The following is a 14732-nucleotide window of genomic DNA, read 5'->3' as shown; positions in this document are numbered from 1 at the left end:
ATGAGGAAAGGTTGAGGGAACTGGGCTTGTTTAGTTTGGAGAAGAGAAGGCTCCGGGGAGACCTCATTGTGGCCTTCCAGTACTTGAAGGGAGCGTATAAACAGGAGGGGGAACGATTGTTTGTGAGGGTGGATAGTGATAGGACAAGGGGGAATGGTTTTAAACTGAGACAGGGGAGATGTAGGTTAGATATTAGGAGGAAGTTTTTCACACGGAGGGTGGTGACGCACTGGAACAGGTTGCCCAGGGAGGTTGTGGATGCCCCGTCCCTGGAGGCGTTCAAGGCCAGGCTGGACGTGGCTCTGGGCAGCCTGGTCTAGTGGTTGGCGACCCTGCACTCGGCAGGGGGGTTGAGACTCGATGATCTTTGAGGTCCTTTTCAACCCAGGCCATTCTATGAAACCAGTTTTCCTTCATGAGGGTCAAGTAGCAACAAATGAATTATGTTAAAGGTATCACCAGAAGCGCAGACATTTTGTTAACAGAAAGAACTGGGGCATCAACGGGCACTGCTTTTCCTAAAAGGGATACACTTGAGACCGATTCCTGACTTCTTGTAAGTTGATGGGTGTGTTCTCACTAACATTCCCTGAAAAGCAGGGATGGACAACGAAGGAGAAAAGTTTCCTCAGCTTGGTAACCAGGGAGATAAGTATGATATACAAAATCTTAGAATATTTACATATCTAACTGACAAGGTATGAAAATAATATCTTCAAGTATAAGCTTACAAGTTTGAGAGCAAGTCTCAGTCTCTTTACTGAGATTTCTCAGGTGCAATATACGTGGTGCAATGGAGAACTGATATTAGCTCACTCTTGTATCATATAAACCCACTGCTGAATTTCAACCCCTTGAAATATGAAAATAGTTCATTACTTACCAGGAACACTGAAAAAAGGCTACTGAATAACAAACCTAAGTTACAGTCCTACAGAAAAAAAGCCAACAGATTTTGACCATTACGTGGAACGCCAGGCAGTAGTTGCCTAGCCAGTCAGCATGATACCAGTAGAGTGGTACCCTGGACATGAGAAGTTCTTATGAATAAATATGTGAAAAATAGATATCCTTAGTTTTAGTTCTGAGAAAGCGACTTGTGAGAAAGAATCTAGAGGGTTAACAGCATCATCCCTTCTACTGAGTTTCTCAGCTGGAACAGACTAATAAGAGTATGTGCATACTGCAGGATCCAAGAACAGTTCCTAATAGTATTCAAAACCCTGCATCCTGCATCTTCTCTTAGGTTATGTCAAATTAACTTTATATGCAGCACAAAGTACCAGGACGGAATAGCCAGCAGAGTACCTAACCCTTCCTAGTCTTCAAAGTCTACTCTACTGGCCCCATGGTAAACCATGCATCATGATTCTAAGTAACTCCTACTTTCTGTTGTCAGATTATCTGGAAGAATTCTTGCTTAGCTTGCATGGCCACATTAATCCATTCTTTTAATTTTTTTAGTTGCTGCAAGTCGTTGTCATTATGTTTGCACAACATAATTTGTCATTTAAGATCTCAGTAAGTTGCCTCAGACAGCACCAGAGAGAGCACTGTGGGGCCATGCGTTCACCTAGATGGCTATGCCAGCCTCAGACCCTATGATGCCTATTATGTGACTCACCACCTACTCTCTAAAGAGGAATGACTGTTGTGCTGCAAATATAGTCAGGATTGCATAATATTTCCCCTGCTGCCTTGCAACAAGCTATAGTGATTCCTCAGAGGGGAAATAAGTCTTTGTATTTAGGTCCTTTTCCTCGTAACTATTATTCTAAATGGTTGGATTTGCTTGCGAATTTATAACAAGCAACAAGAAAGGTATGATGCAAGTCATATATGTTCCTGTGTAACACAGTCTTACCTTTCCAAATATTCCTACTTCAAAAAGTCTCAAGACCTCCTACCTTCCCAGTGATACAGCTCAGCATCAATAGACAGAACTTTTCTTTCACAAGTAAAAATATATTGATCTGTTATTTTTACGAATAAAAGGAAGCTTGAAGTGACCAATGCAGCAAGAATGGAAGGACTGATTTGGTAAAACTTCAGGTTATTATTCACACAGATGAAAAAAGATACAGGACATTCTTTAACAGTAGTTTACAGACCCATGGATTAAAGCATAATACAGCTTTGTAGATTATTAGAATCTTGAAGAACAAGCAGAAATAAAGTGCACACAAATAAAACAGGCCATTCAATTTTTTTACAAGGTATCTTTTAAAGAGCTATATGACCACTTAATCCATTTTTTCTTCTTGGAAACTGTCTGCATTGTTCATGTAGTTTTCAAGATCATTCCATTTCTGCAAATAAAATAAAACTTGTATTACTTTATCAAGGTATAACAACTGAATTATACAAAACATGCTTTCTGTGTTTTTCTTCAATGCATTAAGAAGCATGCCAGTAACAATTTAGAAGCAAAGACATCTGAAAGCTTGCTAAACGTACTCTGAGTTATCATAGAATCATAGAATGGCTTGGGTTGAAAAGGACCTCAAAGATCATCGAGTCTCAACCCCCCTGCTGAGTGCAGGGTCACCAACCACTAGACCAGGCTGCCCAGAGCCACGTCCAGCCTGGCCTTGAACGCCTCCAGGGACGGGGCATCCACAACCTCCCTGGGCAACCTGTTCCAGTGCCTCACCACCCTCACTGTGAAAAACTTTCTCCTAATATCTAACCTACATCTCCCCTGTCTCAGTTTAAAACCATTCCCCCTTGTCCTATCACTATCCACCCTCGTGAACAATCGATCCCCCTCCTGTTTATATGCTCCCTTCAAGTATTGGAAGGCCACAATGAGGTCTCCCCGGAGCCTTCTCTTCTCCAAACTAAACAAGCCCAGTTCCCTCAACCTTTCCTCATAGGAGAGGTGCTCCAGCCCTCTGATCATCTTGGTGGCCCTCCTCTGCACTCATTCCAAGAGCTCTACATCTTTCTTGTGCCGGGGCCCCCAGGCCTGGACACAGTACTCCAGATGGGGCCTCACAAGAGCCGAGTAGAGGGGGACATCTACTCGGCTCTTGTGAGCCGAGTACACATATCTTAACATATCTTAACATATTGTTCATAAAGTGTTTCTGAATAAGTCAAAGTACTCCAGTGTAAAGAGAAAACTGTTCTTGCTGTGCCTCATGTATGTTTCCAGCCTTCAGGAGTTACAGCTTGAGTTTGTAGTGCTGCTGCTGCTTCCAAATGAAACAGGAGCCTGCCCACCAAAGCCCTGAGATCATAAGCTGCCAGAAAGCTTAATGTCAGGAGCTGACAAAACTGTGTGAAAGCAGAGGGCATACAATAGTTTGAGAGACTGAATCAGCAGAAGTGAATGAATGGTTAGGCTTAGTTATAATTAGCAAAAAACAGTAATTCAGAGATAAACAAATCAATTAAATTAAGTTTTATCTCAGTTTAATCTGCTTGAGAAACGGTAAATCAAGTAACTCAGTTATACCTTCCGAATCCACCCCGTTCCTTCCAGCTGGCTGAAAAGTCGTTCAACTGTGTCTTTAACTGGTTCATCCTCAACACCATCCAACTTGGTAATGGAGCTGCAATCCATATATAACTTGTACTTGAAGTGCTTCAAGTTGTGATAAACTATTGTGCGATCCGCACACACTACGCCAACCTTCAAAACCTAGACCAAAGTAAACAAGTCAGTTTCTCAGGTAGAACAGTGATCATCTCGACAATATAAAGGATGGATAAACCAGCCTATCTAATAAAATGTTATCCATCAGCCTAGGAAGATTTTTTCAATACTGAAATCAGTGATGCTACATGCATAAAAGAGTAAAACTGTGTAGCTTTCAATATCATGGCAGAACAATTTTGGTGCAAGCAGGCAGCATGCAAGTGTATGCAATGGCAGCTTATCAGCACTGTTTTCCTGCAAACCCTGTACAAAGCCGTGTTTATAATTAGCAGCATCTCTGTTGTCTCCAGGAGGAACTCTAGAAACTCACTAGCATTTTAGACAACCTTCATGCTGTGAAAGCACAGAAACTGTCTGATGACTGTTGCTTTGAAAGTGCAGTCCTGTCCGAGGGACAGGAAACACCAGTTCTAGTGTTCTGTAGACTGAAAAATATTCAGGTATTTTTTTAGTACATACATCTGAATATCAATAGATACATACACAAAAATATATTAATAAATACGTATATATTAGATTTCATAACATTAACAACTGACAATCCAGGTTTTAGACAAGGCAAATGTTATTGTGTAACCACCTGGGAGGTACATCTACGCAACTGTGCTGTAGAAATCAAAGCCTCTACATCTCCCAGTTATTATCAGCTTTACTTTTACAATCTCCATAGAGAAAGGATATGAACATTTTTCTTTGGAGCAGTCATTTACAGCTAAATGAATGGTGAATACATGTGTGAATACATAATCAGAGCACAGCTTAGAGTAGTTTAATCCTCAGAAGTAACATTAAATAGAAGCGAGTATTTGGACATGCCTTGAACTCACCTTTTATAGAGAGGCTGTTTAGCTGAAAATACCGAGTAATACATTCATTGCAAGAATCTTCAGCCATCTTAAATGTTCACTAAGAGTAGGTGAAACTGTGAGTGTGCATAGGGAGATGGAGTCAAAGTCCATCTACATTTAAAGCCATTTCACATGAATAAGTTTTATGTCATTTCTACAAGAGAAGTAGCTTAAGTAAACACAATGGCAAATCTAAATGACCCCAAGCTGAACCAATTATTATTTCAACCCATGGAGATGAAGATGAACAAATAAGCCTACGTTTGGCTGGTTTTTGGATTCAGATTTTCTACCTTCCAAAGCAAGAGAATTAATACATGTATGAAGAAATGTAGGTCTTGATAGACACAAGAGAAACTCATCTAGCATTACTAAGAGGAACCAAAAACACCCAAAGAAAAACGCTTCAAGGGCAACATTGTTTTGTACTGATGTTACATCAGTCCAAACTTTGTTACATCTTCGACAGTAACAAGCAAGTAAATGGCTAAAAGTCAAAATTCTCTGCATCGGTAATACAAGCTGTGACTGCATTACTGTGTCAGAATACATGTGCAAGTTTCAACTAACCACTTTCTAAACTGCAAAATGATCAATTCTGAGGCACAACAGCAAAGCCCTTTGTTGCAGCTGTTGGTAACTATCAGAATACTCTTTTAAAGTACTGGAAGTTATAGTTTTTATCAATGCTTACAGCCTGCATGTTCAGGAAACTTTCCTAAATGCATGCCCAAATGAGTGCGTCCGTAAGCAGTCCCCTAAAACATCTGGCCTACTTGTACAACCTCGCCCTAGCAGTATCTACTGACAATAACAGAAAAGCATATTTAGACTACATAATTTTTATAAACATAAATGCAAATTTATGTATTTTATTAAATATCTAAATATACTTAATTTCTCAAATATATTAACCAGCAGTTCCAGTGATATAAACAGGTGAAATATCACTTAAGTCAATGGAGGCATGCTAACTTAAAACGACTTTTGATCTGACCTAAAATATCTATTAACTGACAATGTAACCAGCTTGAGATAACTGGAACAGGCTGCCCAGTGATGTGTTTGATGCCTCATCTCTGGAGACTTTCAAGGCAAAGCTGGATAAGGCCCTGGGCAACCTGATTTAGCTGTGGTGTCTTGTTCATTGCAGGGGAGTTGGACGAGATGGCCTTCAGAAGTCCCTTCCAACTCTAAGGATTCTATGATAATAAAAAATTGCTATTACTACAGTGCATTCTCTTGTGATCATGTGCATGTACCTATACGCAGCTCCACTTCCTATGCGTGCCCAAAGCTGAAAAGCTAAGGCTTGTGTTTGGTGCTATAGGTGCTTTTAATGAGCCATACCTACTAACCAAGGCAAAATCCTGACTTATTAAATTTCCAGAAGTAATATGTCAAATAATGAAGGAATCAAAAATTGAAATGTGGCGTTTGATAGGGTATTTTATAGCTTTTTAAGTATTCCAAGTAATGAAGTGTGCTATGTATTTGATCAAAAATAGGAGCTATAATTCTGCATTCTGATAGCCTGTTTGGCCTAGTTCTTGCCCTGTGATAATCGCTAACAGGACATGACTGGGAAGGCGGTATAAGATATAGGAAAAAACACCAGAATGTACCTGTATTACCACACAACTTCTAGCAGTCAGCAATTAAGAAATTCAGCTATTATATTCCGTAGCTTGGAATAAGCTTCCCCAAGAATCTGTTTAATCCCTTCTAGGAGTCAATCACATTTTTTTTTTTTCTCCAGAGTACCTTGTGGTAATGAGTTTCGTGGTTTATTTTTGTGTGAGGTGTAAAGAATTTGCAGCCTGGAAAAGTGCCAGCGGAGAAAAGTTAAATATCATACAATGCCATTACGTATTGTGTTAGAAAGCAAGAGAGATTGTCTAAAAATACAATGTTATTTCAGAATGCAGCTTTGGAAAGAATCTCAGTACTGTACACATTCTAATTTGTTCCCCCTCGCAGTCCTCAGTGACTCTATCCTAATGCTTAACTTATCTCCTCAAGCTGGCCGTATCAGCCAAAGCTGTGTTAAATCACTTTGTATGGAATGCAGAAGCATAGCCTGACAACAGCGTAACTTGTAGTGACTGAATTCATGCCCTCTAAGCATAGATAAAAATGGAAATAGAACACCAAGACTGAGAGCAGAAAACAGTTTATAATCCAGGTGACACAGGAGTAGAGAAGCGTGGGGGACACCTAAACTGTTCAATTCTCTTTGACCATGGAGGGATGAGAATTGGCAGCTACTCACAACAATCATTGCAAGCCTAAGCAAAAGTGGAACAGCTGTTTCTCTTCAGGCCTATTGGCAAAGCAGAATACTTTACAGACGAGAGAAAAGGAAAGTTTTATGCAGAAGAAGGGTTGGAGGTCTGTTTTTGTTCTCTACACAACCACTTTTCTTGGGCACTTTCAAAGAAAACTTTAGAAATAGTCCTAATACGTATTTCCATTCAATCTGATCTGGCAGCGCTGAACTGCCTTCTTTCAGTCAGTTATTTTCTTGAAGTGTCAGTTTTATGTAGCTCCCTCTGCCCTTTCTGTTCTGTCCTGCCAACTGAGGGAAAAGAAAGGTTGATCAATGCACTGCCAGAAGAGCTTCAAAAACCAACTTGAAAACAGTACCTTTAGCAGCCTCAATTACAGGTCACTACAGGAATACGAATGTTGCATTAGCAAACCATTAGTAAAAATTACTGCAAAGTGCTCAATCACTCTCTCTCCCGGGTCTGTCTGTTCTACAGCCTCTGAGCTGCATTGAGCACGCACGTGGCAGCCATCTCACCAGACGCTGGGCTACGCAGGGTAAAGAAAAATCTTCATCTTGTACTGTTTAGCTGAAGAGAATAACAATGAACTGGAAAGAAAGTCTAATGCTCAGTAGGATATTTTGAGTGTTTCCCAAAGTGAAGAGCAGCTGATGCAGGACAATATTTGGACAGTAATGAGGGGGTTTCTACGGATATTTCCACAGTTAAATTGGAAGTTGAGTAACGATGAAATTCTTGTGCTAGTGCACTTATTATTTCTGCTCAGGTAAGCTGCATACTTCCCATTAAAAACAGATTTTTAAATTAGTGATCTTCCTCGCATACGAGTCTCTAAATGCAGAATAATGACTGTACTACGGGCTGCAGTATCAGTGCTAGCAAGATGGCTTCTCCACATCCTACAGACTTAGTAATTCCTCCAGTAAATAAGGGGAAAAACTGAGTTCATAATTATCATGCAAACAGATATTTATCAAACCAATATTAAGAACTACTGTTCAGCAGGTTCTGGAATCAGTTTTAAGAAAAAAACCTGCAGCACAGATTTACAACACTCTGCATCAATTGCAGAGCCCATCGAGACGACATGATAATCACAATGACATCCCTCAAATTTTTAAGTTAGAGTATTTGCAGAGAAGCAAACAAGCTTCAGTAAGGTGTACTTCAGTAAGGTAAGCTTCCAGTTTGTTGAGGACTTTGTGTAAGAAATCCCATCACACTCCGATTCAAAACATGTTGTGAATACATCTTGTACTGACACTTTTTTCTTTTCAGCAAGTACTGAAGAACTTCATCTGCATCCTGAAATTATTTTACACACACAAAGTAAAGGACTATACCTTCCACATCTCCTGAAAGGGAAGAAAAGCAGAACTTGGGCATCAGCTTGGTACACAGATGCAGCAATATCTTATACTTGACAAATTGTATTTTGGGTTTATCATAAGAGGTCATGAGATACGTTATTTAGAAAGGCTATATGCATACATAATCATAACAAATACCATTAGCTGTACATTTGATGTGGAGATCCCTAAATACTGGGAACACCCAGGATCTTAAGATTCAAGATCTTCAAAAGTCTCAGCCCTGAAACGTAAAATCTAGAATGGCTGCCTAATGCAACATTATGCAACAAAGATACGTTTCCTTCCAAGAACATAATTTAATCCAATATGTCCTAGTAAAGGCAACTGAGTGGAAAAAAAGATGCAAGATTACTGAAAGGGAAATGTTTTCTAGCTTGAACAAGTTGTTCTGCAGCAAAGAAGAAAAGGTTCTAATAGAAAATATTGAAGTAGTTAGAAACAAGCCTTCTCAAAATAAGATCAACAATTCCAAGTGTCAGTGCAACTGAGACATCAAGATACTTTGTCCTGAGTGAACAGCTACATGGGAAATGGCAGATGTGAAAACATCCGAAGAATAAAGCAGTAAAATCCTGAGTAGGCTGCACTTGGACGTTACAATGACAGCAGCACTATTTCACTCTGCGCTCTGACCTACAGCAAACAAGAACAGTAGGAACACACAGGGACGCTCCAAAAGCTAGAACAGTAGGCACGGAATTAGCAAACCCAGTGACCCAACTTAGAATAAACCTTTCTGGCAACAAAGTAGAAAACACAGCCGTTCAATGGAGATGATTGCCCATTACACAGAAAGTTGCTTTTATAATGTTTCTGACAGCTAATTAATGCAAGACTCCTGCTGGGAATGTCTTAAGGGCATTATAGGCACACAAAAAGGTAAAGGGCTTTCAAGTCATCTCATTTCAGTGAAAAGGCATTCTGATATTTAGAACAGATGCAACTCTGAGGCAGATGTCATTCCTGATTTAAAGCCTCAGACTCCTGGCACAAGGGACGTAGGATCTATTCAAGATTTTTTTTAAAGTCACAGTATTTCTCAGGTACTTGCTAAAAACCAGGAATGCCAGGCACGTTCAAAGCCACACTCAGTTGTGTAGTTTTTTTTTTTACCGCTATAGATGATTCTCGTTTCTTTCAAACATGCTTTATGATTTTCAATCATCTACTGAATGTTCTCTGACTAAACAAAAAAAACTACTTGAGAAATAACAGATGAGTGCTCATATTATAACTTCAGTTAGTAGGCAAATCTTCTTATGTGCTGTCAGCCTTGATGACACACGAAAGACAAGCATGCTGAGTGGGCTACGTAGGATACCATGTACCTCAAGAGTTTCCTTCCTCTCCTGAATACAACTCAAACTACAGAGACTTGAAACAGAAGAAAAATTGAGGTAAATGTCAATTTTGATTTGAATGCAGTAATTGTCAGTGAAACCTGTCATGCCAGTTAGTCAAAACTAATTAAAGAGGAACTATGGGTCTTCCATCAGTTTTCCTCTTATGGATGTAACATGTGGTAGACCTATGCTTGTAATGGAAAACAGAATAAATAAATAAATAAAGCTAGGCTTAAAGTCTTTTTTCTTTTGTCATGAGGTTCAGCTCACAATTGGATATACTTACTAGTACTTAATGCAATGTAAGTACACGTGCTGTAAGAGGTATTAACATTAAGTGGCAAAGCTGGGGCAGAAACTGCAAACCAACCATGGAGATGCAGCTGAAAACACAGGTCTTGGGAAAAAAAATGTGATTTATTTACTTGGTAAAACTCATTTTTATTTGAGGATCATTTTCGAGACCTTCTCCCCAGGATATAAGGGCTGGGGTGGGGGGGCAGAGGGGAAGTGGCTACTCCTCCTCACTTTCATACAAACTTCCTTCACAACTCCTAGCTAAATCCAACTGCAAAATGGTCGTCACATTTTAAAAAAGAAGGGGAGTTTAGACTTAGAAACACAGTAACTGACAGGTGCTGACAGGACTTCTGTTCTTCGTATGATTTTGCATAACACTGGACAAAGCTTAAAAATAATGATATAAGGTGCTTGTTTGAAATTACCTGTTTGTCATCTGACATGAAGTCATCTGCTTCCAGAGTTCTACTATTATACAGCTTTCCAAACAGTAGCACATTAAACTTACAATAGCGATTCATTTCACATGCCTGACAAGGCATATGCACCGGACTCTTCAAGGTTATGTGAACATCTGGGTAACAATCCACACGCTCCTGAAAAACAGATAACATTAAAGAATCTCCATGAACTTGAACAGGTTGCTAAGTACTTTCTACTCACATAGAATCAGTGTGAGAGAAACCAAAGATTCAAATCTGGCATCTTTTGGCATTCAGTTGTGAGCATGTACCTTCTCAATCGTCTTCTAACACTTCACCCAGTTCTCTTTAATTTGGCTTCAGTTCTAACGAATTGCTCCTGCATCCAGGCATTTAGTTTTCTTTCATGTCTCCCTCCCTGTTGTTTTTTTTTTTTTTTTTTTGGAGCGTGTGAAGGTGGCAACTGTATCAGTTGGCCTACTTCAAGTACATACACTGTATCTCACCACCAGCCATATTCCATTATTACAGTAATTATTGGGTCAACACAGCTATAACACTAATAGCATTGTACTAACTCACATATAGTGACTAGGCTACTGAATATTGGCCTCATATCTTTGAAGCTGTAGAAGATTCATTATGAACATGCTAGCTGCTCTTTTTGTGGGAGGAAGATTTAAATTTTGTTAGAACACTGAATGAGCGCCAAGAAGTCCTCTAAAAGGCATCTGGTGAAGTTAGCAGGAGAAGCACTGAGGTCACTGAGAACATACACATATACGGTTATGCTACTGGTACTGAGAATTATACTACTGAAAAATTCTGCCAGTGAAAATATGATGTGGAGACCACTTTACCATTGCAGCTCCAGCAGATGCTACAAACCTTGTACCGGTCTTTCCAGCGACTTCTAGAGACTAAGTTGTCAAGACGAGGCTGAATGTAACGGTCATCCAAATAACGAAGTGAGAGCAACATATCTTGTGCATACTTCTTTTGTCTTGTTCCATCTGTTCAGCGAGAGTCATTATTGATTTGCTGACCATCATAGATTGTACATGTTTCTTCAAGTAAAATTTTCAAGGACATTATGCTTCTGTACACCAAGAACCATGAATGATTTTAATCAATTACTACTGGATTTACAGCTGTTATCTATATAAGTGATACATGCATCTTCGATAAACTAATCCATGAAAACAAACTGCTCTGACTTGCTTCCCAGCAGAAATTTTGACAGTTCTCCTCTCCTCCATCACTTCTGAGTGACGCACAGAAACTGACCTTTAGCCTTCAGCAGCAGCCACATGCCTGCTGTTAAGTAACATAAATACTTCCAAATATTTACTCAAGCAAATGAAATAAACTGTAAGAAGATAAGTGAAACTACAACTATTCTTCAGTTATCTCCCAGATATGTGCTAGACTCCAGGATTTAAACAGAACTTCTATAGCTGCAAGACAATCCTTACTGTCTCAGGCTTCAGTATGTGCAGACATGCAAACTAGTTTAGTTACCTTTCCTAATCTTTTAGCAATAGTATTAGCAAAGGAGCAAAAGAGAGAAGGTCTGCTGGCTGTCTTAGCTTTCTATATAAAAACTTAATTGTCATTATTGTTATGGCTACTTACAATCTGTTGTTCTTGCATGTATGTTTTCAGTAGGTCAGCTACAGTGAAAGCTTGAGAGATTGTGCTAGACTTTTGAGGTGTTCATAATAAAAAGCAAGTCTAACACTAAGTTAGCTGCTATTAATTATTCTACACTAAGAGATTGACTTCCATGAACTCAGAAAAATCCATTTTGTGTTCTGAAAACGTATCATTGGTTATGCTAGGTTATGGTCACAGCATATTATATTCTTCAGAATATAACCTCTATTTCATCCTCATAGCTGATCTTCCTCCCTTCAGTGCTTGGCTGATGCTATCCACAACCTGACACTGACAGTCCATCCCCAGAGCATCTGGGTGGTGCCTCTGAGCCTACTTGCGGGGCTGCCATTTGGCCCCACTAGGCCACGTGCCAAAAGCTACTTCCCCTACCAAGAAGTACTGGCTGGAGTTGAAATTTACCTCAGAGAACAACTGTCAAAGAAAAAGAATCAAATACAGAATAACTGCCATAACTAAAATTAACTATTAATTCTATGCATGCACTATTGGATTTGTAATGCAATTTACTTACCATACAGCGAGCTCAGAAAAGTGCCATCAATTGCATTTATGAGTAAAGCCTTTACTATTCTTTGGAAATGTTCATAAGGACTACTGCGACATACTGGAAAAAACACAATAGAAACAGGATTTATTAAAAAAAATGAAAAAACGTAAGGAACCGTCATATTATTTATTACTGCAAATATAGAATTTTCAAGCCATTCAAATATGGGTTTAAAAATAATGTTAATGTCCCATATCCAAAATCCTCGTTTAAGATCTTGCATTTAAATAGCGCTTCTCATCCCAGTGATCATGTCCAATTTTAGCACATCCTAAAGTCACACCTCCAAAACCCAAAGTAACTGAAAGACTCCTGTGTTACTCTTCAGAACAGAATTCAGCCAAAATTAATGCATCTGCTCTTGGGGTATATCACAAGATGGAGGTTTTGTGGCTCAAAAAGAATAGTTTCATCCTAAAGCAGACCAACTTGGAAAAAAAAACCAAAAAAGATCAGTGTAACAGGGTTCCCCTTCCTCTCTCCAAGTTATACACTCCCTTTAATAAGATACAGAAGGACTGTAAAAGTTTACTGTGGAAACAGTGAGTACTTTCACAGTAAATGAAAGCCTTTCAGGAATGTATCCTTTTAAACTATCATACCCTGTTACACAGCATTATTTTGTATTTCGAGCCCATGAATGCTTATTTCAGCACTAAAAGCAAGTTGTAGATACAGAATTGTGACAAACTTTTGTCTTACAGTGTGGGATGTAGTGTGACAGCAATTCACTATTTGATGCATTTAGGTCTTCCTGCTGTGGATGTTTTTCACACTTAACATGCTCCACGTTGTCATCATCATCTTCGTCATCATCAACTATAAAATCTTTCAAGCTCCCACTGTCAGTTTCACTGCCTTCTGGTGGCGTGAGGAGCACTTGGCAGAACGGTTCCTCTTCTATTTCTGCTTCATGATCAGAATCCTAATTACATTTTAAGAAGTATTTAAAAGCAAATAAATTATTTTTAGTATTTGCACTAACAAAATAATATATCTACTGGACGAGATTTTGACCTTCTAATAACACTATTTGTTCAGTTAACAAGAAATAATATATTTCCAGAAACACATCTTTCTGTGCTACATGACAATTACTTTCCATTTTAAATCAGCCCTTTCCATTTACCTCACTTCAGTTCAAATAGGACTCAATAGCATCAAGTGAACCTGAGGTATCTAAGTTACTTCAACAGGTATTTTGTTACTTGAGAACAATAATACCATAGTCTTCTTGTGCCTCTCTTCTTTACAGAGAACTGAATATCAAAGATGTTTTTTTTTCCTTCTGACTACATAGGGAGGATAGATACCTGCATTCTAAGCTGCTTAGTCAACTGAATGCCTGAAAGAATAAGAAAAAAATTCTTAAATCCTTAGCAATCAAAATTAAACTAAAAAAAAAAAAGGTTTTCAAGATAATGATTTTTAGCAGTCAGTATTATTATTTAGTTAATAGGTAACTACTGTTGAAATGTGATAAGATTAGTGATTTTTCAGGAAAAAAAGTCCTACTGATTAACATCTATTACTCATCATCTTCCCCTAAATTCACTAGGAGGATTGAATTTCAATGATAAAATCCAGACCTCACAATTTTCACTTCTAGAGGAGGTCCGAGCCGCTCTTCGTTTTGCAAGTTCCTGCAATTTTGCCAGCACTTCCCACTTCCTCTTCACAGAAAGATTTTCTGCGGGGCCAGCTTTATCGATTTGCTGTTCTTGGGAACTCTCATCTTCATTAATCACACAGCGGCGTTTAGCAAAAACTTTCCTAACAAGTATATCACTGTCCTCACTGTCCTCGCTGTCATCCAGAACGGAGCTGTTGAACCTTTTACGCTTTCTGGGCACGATGCACTCGTCCTCACCATCCTCTGTTATCTCTCCACCGTGGGCTTTCTCCTCCTGATCTGAAAGGCCGCTCTTCACATCACTTTCATCTTTTTCACCTTCTGACGTGGCTGACTCCTCCTCCTCCGAGGTAAAGGAGGACTCCTCATCGCTGTCAAACAGGATCAGCTCCCTTTTCGTGCGTCTCCAGTCAACTCGGGATTTGGATGGCAGTTTGGCTCCCGCTGCCTTATTTCTTGTTTCGTATCTTCTGGCGAATGTCTCCATGGGGAAGCTGTGACGATACACCACAATACAAACCCGGATGACAAGGCCACATTACGTCCTACCAAAACAAGCACCACCACCCATCGCGCTCCCTCCGCGCCCACGGCGCCTGCGGGACACACGGATTCTCCCCTCCCCTCCCCT

The 14732-nt window shown here is 39.4% G+C and overlaps 1 protein-coding gene across 7 annotated transcripts in view; it reads right to left on the bottom strand.

Annotated features, from left to right (window-relative positions):
- Positions 2034-14732, bottom strand: part of CCDC82 (coiled-coil domain containing 82) — a 12987-nt gene continuing 288 nt past the window's right edge. For 3 of the 7 annotated variants that reach the window (XM_021381466.1, XM_021381475.1, XM_021381485.1), the window contains exons 2-8: positions 14058-14595; positions 13171-13393; positions 12433-12525; positions 11130-11254; positions 10245-10415; positions 3461-3646; positions 2034-2309 (exon numbers count right to left, since the gene is read on the bottom strand). In XM_021381466.1, coding sequence (XP_021237141.1) covers positions 2244-2309; positions 3461-3646; positions 10245-10415; positions 11130-11254; positions 12433-12525; positions 13171-13393; positions 14058-14588 — 1395 coding nt within the window. In that variant the 5' untranslated portion in view covers positions 14589-14595 and the 3' untranslated portion in view covers positions 2034-2243. Of the gene's footprint in view, positions 2310-3460; positions 4667-10244; positions 10416-11129; positions 11255-12432; positions 12526-13170; positions 13394-14057; positions 14727-14732 lie in introns of those variants that run through there. The other 4 variants (XR_002433651.1, XR_002433657.1, XM_021381503.1 and 1 more) reach the window with 4 other exon arrangements.

Source organism: Numida meleagris, chromosome 1, assembly GCF_002078875.1.
Source record: "Numida meleagris isolate 19003 breed g44 Domestic line chromosome 1, NumMel1.0, whole genome shotgun sequence".
Lineage (NCBI taxonomy): Eukaryota > Metazoa > Chordata > Aves > Galliformes > Numididae > Numida > Numida meleagris.
Note: the sequence above shows the minus strand (reverse complement) of the source record. Positions and strands in the feature narration are given on the sequence as shown.